At 39.2% G+C, this 16,540-nt stretch overlaps 1 protein-coding gene across 8 annotated transcripts in view; it reads right to left on the bottom strand.

The window, feature by feature from the left end:
* LOC124777589 (cell division cycle protein 20 homolog) overlaps positions 1–16,540 on the bottom strand; it is a 93,161-nt gene that overhangs the window by 64,852 nt on the left and 11,769 nt on the right. For all 8 annotated transcript variants that reach the window (XM_047253051.1, XM_047253045.1, XM_047253046.1 and 5 more), the window contains exon 3: positions 3,496–3,611. In XM_047253051.1, the coding sequence (XP_047109007.1) occupies positions 3,496–3,611 (116 nt within the window). The remainder of the gene's footprint in view (positions 1–3,495; positions 3,612–16,540) is intronic.

The following is a 16,540-nucleotide window of genomic DNA, read 5'->3' as shown; positions in this document are numbered from 1 at the left end:
TTGAAATCAAATAAGTCACCAGGTCCGTATGGAATCCCAATTCAGTTTTAGAAGGAGTACTCTAAGACACTGGCCCCTCACTTAGCTTGCATTTATCACGAAGGTCTCACCCAACAGAAAGCCCCAAATAACTCTAAAAATGCACAGGTGACTCCTTTATATAAGAAGGGTAAAAGAATGGATCCACAAAGTTACATACTAATATCCTTAACATCAGTTTGCTGCTGGATTCTTTAACATATTGTCAGTCTGAATACAATAAATTTCCAAGAGACCAAAAAACATGTTCACAAATCAGCACAGTTTTAGAAAGCATTGCTCATGCAAAACTCTGCTTTGCCCCTTTCCTCAACTTTCTATTCTAAACAAGGGATGAAGAGCAACAGACTGATTCCATATTTCTACAGGGTGTATCACAATGTTTTGACGATTTCAAACTAACAACACACACAAACTAACAGGAAACACAGCCAAATATTTTACACACGGTAAAACATTTGTTCAATTTAACTTATGAAATACTATCAGACAAATGACTACCATTTGTGACTGCACAATACTCTATGCATTTCACCCAGTTTTTGAACATGTTTCCTAACTGCCGGAGGAATTCTGGAAATTTCATCATGAATTTGATCTTTTTATCTTTGCAAACTTCTCAGCCAATCAGAGTACACTCTTGTCTTAAAATAACCATGTAGGTAAAAATCTGACTTGGTTAAATCAGGTGAGTGAGGCAGCCATTCAACACAAATGCACTTTGAAATTGTGCCGTTACCAAACTGCTTCATGGAGAAGTCAGAGCTTTGAAGTGTGCCATGTCGTGCTGTCTTATTGGAACTAAGACAGTGAAGCATAGGGATTAGGAACACCTGCAACATCTCCGTACACCATGCAGTGCTTATAGTTCTTTTGAAGGTGATATCCCACAATGCCACACCTGCCCTTACTTTTTCTCACTCGTCGTGTAACAGCTTCTCTTCAGTTGATACTCAGAAGCCCAGTAGCAATAATTTTTTTTATTCACTCCACTGGTTAAATGGAAGTGTGCCTCATCTGTCATCAAAATTTGATAAGGATCAATTTCTTTATCCTTCATTTTCTCAAGTCTCTGCTCGGCGAATCTTTCTTTTTGGATAATCTCTAGGGTCTAACTCTTGTGTCACAACTAATTTGTACAAATGATAATGCAATCACACCAGATTATGTGATGAGGACGCAGGCGAAACGTTCATCAGTTGGGCATTTTTTTGAAACAAACTAGGAATTGCCTGTAAACTGCTACACTCACTTTCATTGTTCTCGGGAGATCGGACGGTTTTTCTTAGGGCCGGCTGAGCTTCCATTCAATGTAATGGCAGTTGCACGGAAGTTTCTTACTCAATTCCATACTGTTCCATGAGCAGGAATTTGTTTTTACAGCTGAACCTTGAAACGCATACGGAATACATGTTACACATGCACGAAAGATTCACCGTACCAAAAATGGCACTCCACCATGAACACACAATGAGATTTTCGCTCGGCAGTGGAATGTGCGCTGATATTAAACTTCTTGGCAGATTAAAACTGTGTGCCGGACCGAGACTCGAACTCAGGACCTTTGCCTTTCGAGGGCAAGTGCTCTACCAACAAGTTCGAGTCTCTGTCCGGTACACAGTTTTAATCTGCCAGGAAGTTTCATGAACACACTATTTTTATTCAACCTGTATGACCTGATTACTGACCAGTATAGGGAATAAAACTTTACATTCCGCACTTGGTGCCGTCATATCTTGTATTTAGCATGTGTTATTCAACTCTAGAAGAGTCAAAACTTTGTACAACACCCTGCAGATTTCCGAAAAGCATTTGACATGGGGGACACTACACTTAACAGAGATACAAGCATTTGGAATAGGTTCCCAGATCTAGAATGGGGTGTACGAGGATAAATCATCACAGCACCCCCAAGAATAAGCTACAAAGAAGTGTCCCCTATATCACCCAGTAGCATCCTGGACTGGAACCACTGAACATCTCACCACACCCCGAAATGAGAAATATTCGACTCAAGATCTTTCCCATGCCTCCTAAAGTGGTGTTCTGTCACCCACTCGCAAAACATTCTAGTGAATCCCTATGCTACCCCCATTTCCAACCACTTGCCACAGGGTTCATACCCTGCCCAATCCACCCACCCAGTACCTCCTACTCCAGTCCTGTCGCAGGACTGCCCTCCTGTCAGAGGCCAGGCCACCTGTGAAAGCATCCAAGTGAAAGCATGCAGCTCTGCTGCAAACTGCATAGCTTTTTTATGCCACGATGTATACCATCCAGCTGTCCATCAGGATGAATGACCATTGCCAAATGGAACAGAGTTGACCACCCTCTGTCATCACATGCAGCTGAGTACAATGTGTTCAATTTCAAGGGCTGCTTCACAACCGAAGCCATTTGGATCCTTCTCTCCACCACCAGTTTCTCTAAACTAGACATAGAGGGATTATCCTTACAACAATACTCCATTCCCATAATTGTCCTGACCTCACTCTCACATAATCCACTGCACCTGTAACCTCACCCAAAAGCTTCCCCTTCCTCTGTCTTGTCACCTCCACCCCCTTCACTTCTTCGCATTACCTACAGTGTGTGCTGCTTCCCCCAGACTCTTACAATAGTGCATCACATGAGGAAGCCAGCCCATCTGCCAAAATGCAGCACGGCACTGTTAGTCCAGCTGGCACCATGTAGGGGCAAAGTGGTACACTCATTCACACTCTTGAGAGTTAGTGAGTGCTCATCAAAGAATTACTCCAAAAACCAACGAGTTCTCTCTCTTTGTAAGTGTCTATTGACAAGTCAATGCTTCTGCTTTTCAGTGAGTGGCCTCCATTAATACAAAATTATTTACAATCACAGTTTAATTTTAGCTCAAAAACGTGAAGTAAAATGTCATTAATAAGGAAGTAGTAATAATTAACATAACCAATGACTAATCAAAAAAAGTTAATACATTTATTGTTTACAGCCAATGAAATTTATTTATCCAGTGATTCTGGAGTGGATAAAGTACGATCTTATGCTAGAGGAAAAACAGTTCTGTGTCATGAAGCATAAGCACTGTGAGTGGCAGATTCACATATTTCCTAAACATTTTTGTGTTAATAACAATATGTTTACTTGTTACTTCATTTTAATTCAAATTTGCACAATACAACTGGCTTTAACCTGGCAACTGTAGTTTAACTCAGTTCGATCTGCAAAATTTTGACAACCAAAGTTGCTCTTATTTTGTGGCAATTTAATCAGATTTTCCAAGTTCAGCTTGATCTGAGGTCATTTCCTGTGTCTTTTTTTTGCCAGCCTTAAGAGTAAAATCAGCAATATAAATGTTCTTAATGAGCTGTTTCCACTTTCTTCAGAATATGTAAAAAAGCCACACAGGCTAAATATGTCTATTTGATTACAATAAGAGGTAACTGCTACAGATAAGATCATCATAATAGTATTTACCTGGCGACTTTTTTGGTGTTTTTGAGGGAGTCTTCTTTGATTTGTTTCCATTTTCTGTTGTAACCCTTGTTGGTGTCTTATTGGAGGTTGAACTGCTAGATGTGTTAGGCTTGCCCCTGGAAATATTTGTATTTAAACAGACCATAAGTAAAACCATGTTAGTAATTAAAGACTAAATAAAATCTCGAAAAGAGAAAGTTCATATAGTTATGTACAAAGTGGAATGCAACTGTAGCACTAACAGCATAAGAAGAGAGGAGTATTTTGTTTAACAACTTTCAGAATTTCTGTGTGTACATACTGATTATGAACTGGAAATTGCACATCACAGGCATTGTTGACAACATCAACAAATTTTGCACAGTGTAATTTCTGATAAAGTCAGGAAAACTACACTGAATACTTCCACTCTTTTTGCGATGTTCTGAGTCAATTCTACACTTAAAAAGTATTTGTTTCACAAAAATGTGCAATAAATAATGTGCTTGTAGTAAATTTATAAATTACTTGGCTACAATAGACTAAGCAACTAGTTTACAAACAATTGCTTCATAATACATAACTAGACGAAATCTAGTTGTTAAGAGTCATTCAGAATTTGGAAAAAAAAATTGTCTTGGGGCATAACTGACCCAAGCCTCTGACAGGTCGTTCAGCCGACTGGCTCAACTCTTGCTATTTCACAGCACTTAGGCAACTTGCATATCAGACTATAGCACACAATCACTTTGATTAAAAGTAACTGTATTTATGACAACCCGATCATAACGTGAAGGTGGCAATTTTACTTAAAAACAAATAGCAAACATATTAAACCATTCTCATGTACAGCAGCAATAACTTCCACAACAAATTAAAAAAAAGGCCTAATATTTACACCCTAACATTGTATCGGTTTATATGGAATTTCCATTTTTAATCACACTAAAGTTAAATATCTGTAAAATAGAATTAAGTGTTAACTGAGCTATGTTGGCATTTATACACATTGTCAGAAACAACGAGTGCAATATCCAGAATGTGCAAAATGAACCTAGTTGTGAAAATAAAATAACATGGATTAAATAGTACTGTGATTCCCCTTCATTCAAGGTCTAAACTGAATTTATATTCTAGTTTTTGTTGCCTTCACCATACCTCTGGTATATAAGTTAATTTGCCGAACAGTCAAATTTTCATGAACTATTCATCTTATCGAGGAAGAAAAAATCTGGTTCCCAAACAAATATTCTTGTCATCTTTTGTTTGCCTGTTGGTGCTTCAACGTGCAAGTGTCTACATCTGATCAAAAGAAAAGACCAACTTACGAGAATAACTAACATTAACATATTTCTCATTTATCTACTGTCTACCATGTACTGCAGTCCAATTTGAACTTCAATTTTTTCCTCCTACAAAGCTCCCTACACGTTAAAGTTAACTCAAAAAGTATCAACCATGTCATTAAATACTGGAACCATTTTCATTATAATTCCACTGTTTAGTCAAAGTTTCCCATGATCAAAACATTGAAAATATCCTTAGACCATTGAACCAGTTCCATTCAATGTCACTGTCTCCAAAATGTCCACAAGAAAATTTAACTCACCAGGTGCACAGACTGTCTATAATGATCATCTGGGTGCCATAACTCTTCCATTTCTAACACTAAACAACCTATTTCAATTCTGGCAAGATCCAATGGTAACACTATTTACACTGCTATGCAATGGCTTCTAGACAGCAGTATAAGCAATGAAAACTCAACCTTTTCATTTCCCTACAAGTGATTAAGTAACAGAGCTGTGCCTGAGCAGCAACAGAGATCCTCTGCAACAGCTAAGAAACACACCTACATCAACATCTATTCTATGCAAGCTATAGTAGTGTGTGGAAGTGGGTACATCCTATTGTTGTTGTTGTTGTTGTTAGAGTTTCTCCAAGATCCATTCACATATGGAGTGCGAGAAAAATGACTGTTTAAATGCCTCTGCGCAAGTTGTAATTAATCTAACCTTTTGCTCACAATCCCTATCTGAGCAATACATAGGGGATTTTAGTATAGTCACAGTCATCATTTAAAGTTGGTTCCTGAAACTAGTGGGCTTTCTCGGCATCGTTTACATTTACCTTCAAGAGCCTGCCAGTTCAATTTCTTCGGCATCTGACACTACTCCATGGGTCAAATGAACCTGTGACCATTCGTCTGCGGATCCCTCCCAGGCATCTTTCACGAGACACCCTCGACAAGCTAATACGTAGTGTGTGCATACTCAGTATATAAACACCCTGCGGCCGCTGTAACCTGCCGCAACCACATTGTGTGCACAAACAAACAAGAACCAATAACATCATCCCCTCCCAACCTCAGCTGTTGCCACTTCAATATTTCAATAGTTGTCCAAGTTATTTTCTTCATCCATTCTAAAAAATTCGTTATTCTTAACATTCTTGGAGTCTATTTTAAAAGATGTGGTCATTGTTACTTGCTTAATGCACAAGTATTATCAGAAGTGAGAGTAGTATCCAGTGTATCTGGTCGAAGTGTTAAGACCACTACTGTTTCTTTTACACAGACATTGCCTGTCTGCAGCACCAGGCAGCAGTTCACAAACACAGATATTACATCTCTAAGCTCTAGTTACTAAATGGAGAAATACTCACAGCTAATAAAACAAACAAAACTTGTGCATGTAAATATATAATAAGAACCTTCACTTTTTTTTACTGTTCACTCTGGTATGATGATTTAATGTGGCAGAATAGGATAGTATAAAACACAGAAAGATACAATATCTCTCAGATTACGATACTGTGATGCAATCTTTATGCAATCTCATATACATGTGGAAGTTTCAATCATATCATTACTTGCTTGCACTGTATACGACTTACAATGAGATTAAGTGTGTAACAAATAGTTGGAATAAACAGAGAAGGATTGTACTAAAAACCCAAAATATTTTAAATCAAATGGAAACGCACACTAAGAACATTCTTTGTGCAAATATTATACAAAAAAGTAATAGTATTAACTACAGAACTCAATGAAATGACACAGAAACCACGTAAGGATCAGAAATCACAATGTAATTGTGAAGGAGTTAATAAAAACAGTGTATTGTTATCAATGTACAATAAAATTTCAATGCAACAGCCAAATTATTTCAACATACTAGTTGAACCAGTTTTATTAAAGCACATAAATCTCAATCATAAGTTTAATTATGTACAGTTTAAAAAAAGAATATATTGATAGATATTAATAGTTTTATGTTATATAAGGACCAATGGTAGTAGCAATACTGCACTTGTTTTAGCGCAGTATTATGCCAGTATTGTGTTGGTCCTGGATAATATTTGGTATGTGTGTGTGAAAATGAATTAGCGAAATTTTAACTTTGAGTCAATCACAATATTTTAGTACTTGCTGTACCACAAGAACAGTATTTTTGGCAATAATCGTAGGTGCAGTACTGAATTGAAATGCTTTTCAGATTATTCCCATAAGCAGTGAAACATTATAACGGATAGCAACCTTTGATACTTTAAATCCAACCAAAGTGGATGGCTGCATTCACTACAAACAATTGTTAATAGCCACAGATTTTAACTACATCTAGCATCGATAAAACAACATCAATGCACATAAATCCTGAATATTGGTCAGCATAAGGTCACACACAATTCCTCACAGAGAAAGCTTTCCAATAGAATTGAATAATTATTTGTTCCTTCATCTTCATTATCATCCAAACCAAAATGTCATGGAATGGAATATGCTGCCCTTGTTTCAAACTATGTTTGACAGTGAATTAAAACTTACACCGAAAATGGTTTCCTAGACATAATTAGTTACTTGTCCTAAGGTTCAACTGTAAGAATCACAGAAATCTAATGTACAGCAACCCAAACTACTGCAGAACAGCAAATTTATTTCATGTTTGAAATTAAGCAACCTAGGTTGTATGCTAGCAGTTTTTTTAATCCATAAGAAATAAAAACAGTAGAAGAAGAATGGGTAGCTTTGAGGGATGAAGTAGTGAAGGCAGCAGAGGATCAAGTAGGTAAAAAGACGAGGGCTAGTAGAAATCCTTGGGTAACAGAAGAAATATTGAATTTAATTGATGAAAGGAGAAAATATAAAAATGCAGTAAGTGAAACAGGCAAAAAGGAATACAAACATCTCAAAAATGAGATCGACAGGAAGTGCAAAATGGCTAAGCAGGGATGGCTAGAGGACAAATGTAAGGATGTAGAGGCCTATCTCACTAGGGGTAAGATAGATACTGCCTACAGGAAAATTAAAGAGACCTTTGGAGATAAGAGAACGACTTGTATGAATATCAAGAGCTCAGATGGAAACCCACTTCTAAGCAAACAAGGGAAAGCAGAAAGGTGGAAGGAGTATATAGGGGGTCTATACAAGGGCGATGTGCTTGAGGACAATATTATGGAAATGGAAGAGGATGTAGATGAAGATGAAATGGGAGATACGATACTGCGTGAAGAGTTTGACAGAGCACTGAAAGACCTGAGTCAAAACAAGGCCCCCGGAGTAGACAATATTCCATTGGAACTACTGACGGCCGTGGGAGAGCCAGTCATGACAAAACTCTACCATCTGGTGAGCAAGATGTATGAAACAGGCGAAATACCCTCAGACTTCAAGAAGAATATAATAATTCCAATCCCAAAGAAAGCAGGTGTTGACAGATGTGAAAATTACCGAACTATCAGCTTAATAAGTCACAGCTGCAAAATACTAACACGAATTCTTTACAGACGAATGGAAAAACTAGTAGAAGCCAACCTCGGGGAAGATCAGTTTGGATTCCGTAGAAACACTGGAACACGTGAGGCAATACTGACCTTACGACTTATCTTAGAAGAAAGATTAAGGAAAGGCAAACCTACGTTTCTAGCATTTGTAGACTTAGAGAAAGCTTTTGACAATGTTGACTGGAATACTCTCTTTCAAATTCTAAAGGTGGCAGGGGTAAAATACAGGGAGCGAAAGGCTATTTACAATTTGTACAGAAACCAGATGGCAGTTATAAGAGTCGAGGGACATGAAAGGGAAGCAGTGGTTGGGAAGGGAGTAAGACAGGGTTGTAGCCTCTCCCCGATGTTGTTCAATCTGTATATTGAGCAAGCAGTAAAGGAAACAAAAGAAAAATTCGGAGTAGGTATTAAAATTCATGGAGAAGAAATAAAAACTTTGAGGTTCGCCGATGACATTGTAATTCTGTCAGAGACAGCAAAGGACTTGGAAGAGCAGTTGAATGGAATGGACAGTGTCTTGAAAGGAGGATATAAGATGAGCATCAACAAAAGCAAAACAAGGATAATGGAATGTAGTCTAATTAAGTCGGGTGATGCTGAGGGAATTAGATTAGGAAATGAGGCACTTAAAGTAGTAAAGGAGTTTTGCTATTTGGGGAGCAAAATAACTGATGATGGTCGAAGTACAGAGGATATAAAATGTAGGCTGGCAATGGCAAGGAAAGCGTTTCTGAAGAAGAGAAATTTGTTAACATCCAGTATTGATTTAAGTGTTAGGAAGTCATTTCTGAAAGTATTCGTATGGAGTGTAGCCATGTATGGAAGTGAAACATGGACTATAAATAGTTTGGACAAGAAGAGAATAGAAGCTTTCGAAATGTGGTGCTACAGAAGAATGCTGAAGATTAGATGGGTAGATCACATAACTAATGAGGAAGTATTGAATAGGATTGGGGAGAAGAGAAGTTTGTGGCACAACTTGACCAGAAGAAGGGATCGGTTGGTAGGACATGTTCTAAGGCATCAAGGGATCACCAATTTAGTATTGGAGGGCAGCGTGGAGGGTAAAAATCGTAGAGGGAGACCAAGAGATGAATACACTAAGCAGATTCAGAAGGATGTAGGTTGCAGTAGGTACTGGGAGATGAAAAAGCTTGCACAGGATAGAGTAGCATGGAGAGCTGCATCAAACCAGTCTCAGGACTGAAGACCACAACAACAACAACAACAACAAGTTAACAGAGCATTTGGCAGGGAATAATAAAGGTTAGACCACGAAATGTGTTAACATTACGTAGTAAATTTTGTGTTCCTTCTGCCACAGACATGTAGATGTAGACAGACATTATCTGTGGATTAACATGGTTTTCCAGACAAGTAGCAACAGAAACTCTGAAGGGCGTGTTTTGTTTATAGTTCACATTGGCATGGATTCTCTAGTCCAGTGAGGAATGTGAGCCATCTGTATAGTCCAAAGAGTTACACAAATTGCCCCCGAAATATTTTGTTTGTATGTTTCAGTTGTGGGTGTAGGTCGTATGTTCGGCCATGTCATTTATTTCCGTGGTCAGTGACAGTGTTGCTTACTAGCCTCGTCTAGATCTAGTAGAGGTGCCAGTACACTGAGAGGATAGATCTTCTGTATTGTGTTGTACCGGAGTTCTATTTACTTTTTATGAGGATGTGACGACAGGCTAAAAGGCTAAACTAACGTAGCCTGGGTTCTAAGTTAGGCTGGAAAGCAACAGCCTGGTTGAAAGTTGGCCCAGCCAACAAATGGGTCACACCTATCTTTTATAAACACGTCATGCATTCCACAGTTATATTTATGTCCTTTATTAAAAACCCCTATTTTATCACTGCAGTCCGATACTCCCATATTTTTAAAATGTCTGAAGGTGTTAATAAGAACAAAGTGGTCTCAGGTTTCCAGCCACATTAAAATGCCACAAGCTTTCAACCTAGCATTCTCTGGCTGCTCTCAATTTAATGATTGACAGCTGAAAACCAGAAAACATTTTATTCAGTGTTATCGCTGCGAGACTCTGAATTCTTATATTAATAACAAAAACATTCACAACCCAAATCACTTATCCCCATGGAGACTCTGTAACTTTGTTGGAATTTTTTTTTGCCTATGTTCCCATGTTGTTACTCACATGAACCATTGGTTGTTTAAGGTTGATACCTCTCCCATGTTAACATCACTGGTCAATTGAAGCAGTGTCATGCTGTTACTTAATCCAGCACTCTGAAAACACATTAAGCTTAACAGCCACTTCTGTCTGACTTATTAGGGATGGTTCTATCGGTATATTCTTGCTGATGTTATACATGAGTACCAACTGTAAGTCATAGGGGGTTCTAGAGATGGAATACAAAATTTTTCACACACATACCAAGTCCCTCTCAGGCACATTTTCTCTGGTGTTTTGGCAGATATTTGCAACTTTGTTACTGCAATGTGTAGCTGGAGTCAGCCCAACTCAGTAGCTGCTGAAGTACTGTTTATGCTTTTTATCTTACTCTCCCTGTTAACACAGACATTTCATATAACCAGACAGCACACTAGACTACTGAGACCGATCTATCAAATAGGCACATAAAATTTGACTTTCAAAATAATTTTGTTTGCAACAGGTAAAATAACCGTCTCTTTCCACTGAGGTCACATGGAAGACATGCTGAGCCATATTTTTTTGGGCTGAGTCCAATTACACATTGCAAAAACAGAATTGCGAATAGTTTCAGAATTGCAAATACTTTTCTAAACACCAGAAAAAGTTTGCCGACAACTCTTCAAGACATAAAGCCTATTTATCACTATTAACTGTAAAAGACTTTTCAATTAGGACTTACCACAAATTCTGAAATGAACAGTTTATATATAGTATTACATGGTTTCAAGCAATGGAAAATCAGGGTAGATAAAACTAATTTTTGTGTGCGTGTGTGTGTGTGTGTGTGTGTGTGTGTGTGTGTGTGTGTTTTTGTTGTAGGCATAACACCCTAATTGCGACAGCAAACAGGTCCATAAACATACCTTGTTCCTCTCCCACTTCCTACAGTGAAACACCTTACCTCCTAGCTTACCTTCTATGCTCAGCTGTGAATCTACCTGGTTGGGGCTTACTTAATCATGATTATCAGAATAAATTCTTCCTTACACAGAAAGCTTAATGTCTACTCAAAGATCACTTTCTTGCATATAACAACTGGATAAAGAGGAACATTCAATACTGGTCATCTACTCTGAACAGTGATGTGAGAAAAAAAATGTGACTAATATCAAACAACACGGTGACTATAACATGATATCACTGGCAAGTTTTTCGAATGCACCAAGCAACAGATGAACTTGTCAACAAGTTTTTTACTTTCACACTCACTGGCTTCGCCAAGTAACAACCAAACTGAAAATATGCATTGAAAATAGTTGTTACAGCAACCATTAACATTAGGTCACTGGTCAAGGCTACAAACTTGTATTAAATATTCCTCTAGAGCCTAACACCTTGAGGCCCTATGCCTGGATCAGAACAAAAAGTGACTGATATCTAACTGTTTACAAGGCTGCTACCTTAGCAACAACCAGTCAGAAACGTGCTTGGTTGCACCTCCTGTTCCATTTACTGTTGTCAAATTGCTGTGCTACAGCAGTTATTGGAAGTTGCAGATGACACTTGGGAACAGTAATCTAATAGTTGTGATCCGTTTCTGTTGTGTGCTCTCTTTCACTGTGCAGTGAGCTAATTTTGCACTACAAAATGCCTGAAACTTGCAGATGAAATGTGCAGGTAAGTGGGGTTGTTAAACTGAATGTTCAGCAATCTGCTCACCTCACATTTTGCGAGGTCAGACATGCAAAGTTTGTGCAGTACAGGAATATTTCAAAAAATATATAGACTATGACGCGAATCTACTGCTTCTGACAAAGAACAGCAGATGCTTTGAAAGCTCAAAGACACTGACATGAAAATTTTTGAAGAAAAAAATACTTTGCTGAACAGAAAGCAGCTGGTTCATCTAAAGCTATGGACACCTGGTAAAGAACACAGAAAAACTAAACTTTGACTCATCCCAGCAAGATTCTCTTCCCCACCATATATACAGATATTACAAGGCAAAAGAACATCCAACCATAAACAAATTGTGTCCTTAGTGGCACAATTATTCAGAAGCAGCAGGACTTCTCTGGTAACAGATGTCAGAAATCTCCGTTTCAGGTTTAAAAATATATAATAATAATAATAATAATAATAATAATAATAATAATAATAATAATAAATAAAAGCAGACACAAAATTATACTGATGAGAAGTGAAATTGTTGCGCGGTATTCTTTATTTTCAAGAGACATTGTTTGAAGACATTGTGTGGCTTGAACTTCCATAAGAAATACAATTTTGTTTTTATGGAATACCCACCTGTCCAAGCATGGCACATTACATGCACACCACAGTTTGTATTATTTTAATGTTAGTTATTGTATTCACATGAAGGATTCAGATAAAACTGTGCACCCATTTCATATGGAATATGCTAATGTACATAAATGGTACTGAGTTGCATTTTCAGTGGATTATTTGGCACAACATATCATAACAATGTTGAACGAGTCATTTTATATCCACATCACAAATTAAGGTGTAAATGATCCAAAATGTTTTTTTGCGGCATTATGTACACATTTTTGTGTTAAAGACAACCTTACTGTGGCGTAATGAATGTCGTTTTTTCTTCAGGTATTTTAATTATGTACATCATTGTTCCTTTTGAATTGTAGTGGATTATTTAAAACAAACTTCATGAGGGAATATGTAATGTGAAGCAGTAGTCAGAACACCCAATTTCTCAAACATATGTCTACAAGATGATTGTGGGTGAGCACCACATACTATACTTAAAGCACATTTTTGCACAATGAAGACTTTCTCGCTTAACCCTTGAGCAGGCGTGCCATTTTTCATGGGGCACTTTGTACATATGTGAGGATCGCTGTCTTTATGGTACCAAGGTAAACATGTATGAGCAAAATCACAGTTTAATCTTACTTTAATTAAACAATGATAAAACAAAATATGGCTGAACTTAGTTGTTTGATTAAACAATAATAAAATAACCTTTCCATTTTATCACCCCACAGTAATGACCTACTACGCATTAAAGAGAGCAGTTGCATCAGACCCCAGTCAACCACTTATTTGATTGTTAATTATCTCATAAATAATTGCCTCATTAGGGGATTGTGTTGCTAGCTCGAAGCCGAGGTCATTTTCGTGCAGGGGTCGTAAATTTTTTCTCACTTAGCTCGCTGTTTATTTCATACTGCTACTGCTCACTTGTACATTATGACAACACAACTTATTACTGTACTAAATGAAGTAATAATTGAGCAATAGGTATGGGCTCACAACTGTAAAACAACAACAGAACGGTACAAGAGAATTATTCCTTATTGATCCACTTTATATGTATTCTCTTCAATACAAACACCTAAGAATTTTTAAGTTTCCACACTATTATTTCCTAAGCATGTGTTATACTTAACACTGGTGTAGTATCTGATCAATCCAAGTGAAATCAACCAGTGGTCTGGGTCTTTACGTCTCGGATTTGATAATATTTGTATATCAGTAGAAGTAGCTTTCTTACATGAAGAATCTCAAAATGTTTTGGACTATTCATTTTTGAATTATTAATTTTAGAAGTTTCCAAAGTTCTCCAATTTTTTATTACCTTTTGGAACCTTAAAATGGCTATATCTCAAAATCTAGTTGACTTACTCGCTGTTAATACCACCTCCCTATACACCAACATCCCTCATACACATGGTTTGGTTGGATGAGTGGTCTAAAAAAGAGAGGGGGGGGGGGGGCACCAACTGCTATGTCATCGGTCCCTCATTAGGATTAAAATAATTCCACAAGGGTGGGAGTAAAATAATCGAGACATACAAAACACATCTGGAAAATAGGAGAAAACCACAAGAATGACAGAAAGGCAACAAACATTAAAAATGGAGATAATTGGACAAGAAAACCACAGAGAGATGCAAGAAACACGTAGAAGAGATCAAAACAAGAGAGCAGATTACCATGGCTGGCTGGCCAAGAGAATAAAAAGGAGAAGCCAGCCACTCTGCAACACATTAAAACCTCTACCCTAAAAACACTAGTGTGGAGGACACAGAGGGACAAAGGACATGCACTAAAATTTATATCAAATGATAAAACCCACCCTCATGAATAAAACTTAAAACTAAAGCTGCTGTTGAAGCATTGTCACCCAACACTGATGGGAGGCTGCTGCGAAAGTTAAAAGTCTGCCACAGAGCGGTTAAAAGTGGGCAGTCCAGCAAGAGTTGGACAACCATCATTTGTGAGCCACAGCGACACTGAGGTGGGTCCTCGTGACAGAGGAGGTAACGATGCGTTAGCCACGTATGGCCAATGTGGAGACAGGAGAGGGCAACTGATTCCCTGCGAGATGACCGCATGGAAGACTTCCACACATTCTTAGCCTCCTTAATGACACGCAGTTTGTTGTGCATACTGTAATGTCATTCTGTCTCCCAAAGCTGAAAAACTCTGCAGTTTAACGCAGAAAACTGGTCAGTTTCGGAGATGCCCATCTCAAGAAGCAGTTTCTGATTAGCCTGTTTGGGCAGCCAGTCAGCAGTTTGTTGCCTGGGATCCACACGAATACCACTGAACGACAGGACCGTTCCAGAGCATAGATGGACTCCTGGATAGACCCTACCAAAGGATGGTGAGGGTAGCACTGGTTGATAGTTTGTAGGCTGCTCAAGGAGTCAGTACACAGAAGAAATAACTCCAGGGCATGACATGAGCGGATGTGCTCAAGAGCACGAGATATAGCTGGCAGCTCGGCAGTGAAAACACTGTAGCCACCTGGCATGGAGTGCTGTTCAATATGTCCTCCATGAACATAAGCAAAGCCAACGTGACCATCAGCTATTGGTGTAAACCACTTCATGGCCCCGGTACATGTCGAGAATCAAGAGGAAGTGATCGCGAAGAGCCGCAGTGTTAACGGAGTCCTTAGGACCATGCGAAAGGTACAGGCGAAGCCGCGACCTAGGTGTACACCATGGAGGTGTACATGAATGGACCTTGAGGAGAGGTGGTAACGGGAGGGACTCCAGTTCAGACAGAAGGGACCGGATGCGAACTGCAATCTTAAGCCCTGACCTGGGCCACCAATGCGGGAGATGAACCGCCATGGTAATTAGGATGAGCAGGAGAACTACAACTGTGTGTAACGTAACTGGTGAGCAGTTGTGCACACCTAACCTTCAATAGAGGGACTCCGGCCTCCACCAGGACACTGGTCACCAGACTCGTTCTAAAAGTTCCCGTCGCTAGGCAAACGCCACAGTGGTGCGCTGGGTCGAGTAAATGCAACACCGAGGGCACCACCGAACCATAAACCACACTCCCATAGTCAATGCAGGATTGAACAAGGACTCTGTAGAGCTGCAGCAGCATAGAGCAATCTGCACCCCATCTGGCAATCTGCACCCCATCTGGTGTTGCTCAGGCAGCGAAGGGCATCGAGGTGCTGCCAGCATTTCCGCTTAAGCTAATGAAGGTGAGGTAGCTAAGACAATCGGTTGTTGAGAACCAGTCCTAAGAATCTATAGTCTCCTAGACAGTGAGTGGATCGTCATTAAGGGAAGTTCTGGTTCTGGATGAATGGTGCGACGCTGACAGAAATGTATGACACACGGCTTCCTGGCTGAAAACTGGAAGCCATGGGCTAGAGTCCATGACTTCGCCTTGTGAATGGCTCCCTGCCACTCAGCAACACTAGTACTGGAGGATAAAATGTAGAAGCCATCCGCATACAGAGAAGGTGAGACTGACAGCCCTACAGCTGGTGCTAGACCGTTAATACCCACTAAAAATAGAGAGAGACCCAATAGGGAGCCCTGCGCATGCCATCCTCCTGAATACGAGTGGGGAACTATCAGAGGCACTGACTTGGACAGGAAAAGTATGGAGTGCCATGAAGTTTTGGATTAAAAAAAATTCTGATGCGGTCCCCAGAGACCCCACTCACACAATGTGGCAAGGATATGATGTCGCCAGGTCATGTTGTATGCTTTACCTAAGTCAAAAAAGACGGCAACCAGATGTTGGTGTCTGGAAAAGGCTGTTCAGATGGCAGACTAGCGTGACGCAAGGTTATCAGTGGTAGAGCGACCCCGGCGGAAGCTGCCCTGACATGGAGCACCAGTAGGTCACATGACTCCAGG

This window comes from Schistocerca piceifrons, chromosome 2 (assembly GCF_021461385.2).
Source record: "Schistocerca piceifrons isolate TAMUIC-IGC-003096 chromosome 2, iqSchPice1.1, whole genome shotgun sequence".
Lineage (NCBI taxonomy): Eukaryota > Metazoa > Arthropoda > Insecta > Orthoptera > Acrididae > Schistocerca > Schistocerca piceifrons.
This window is presented reverse-complemented; position numbering and strand designations above follow the sequence as displayed.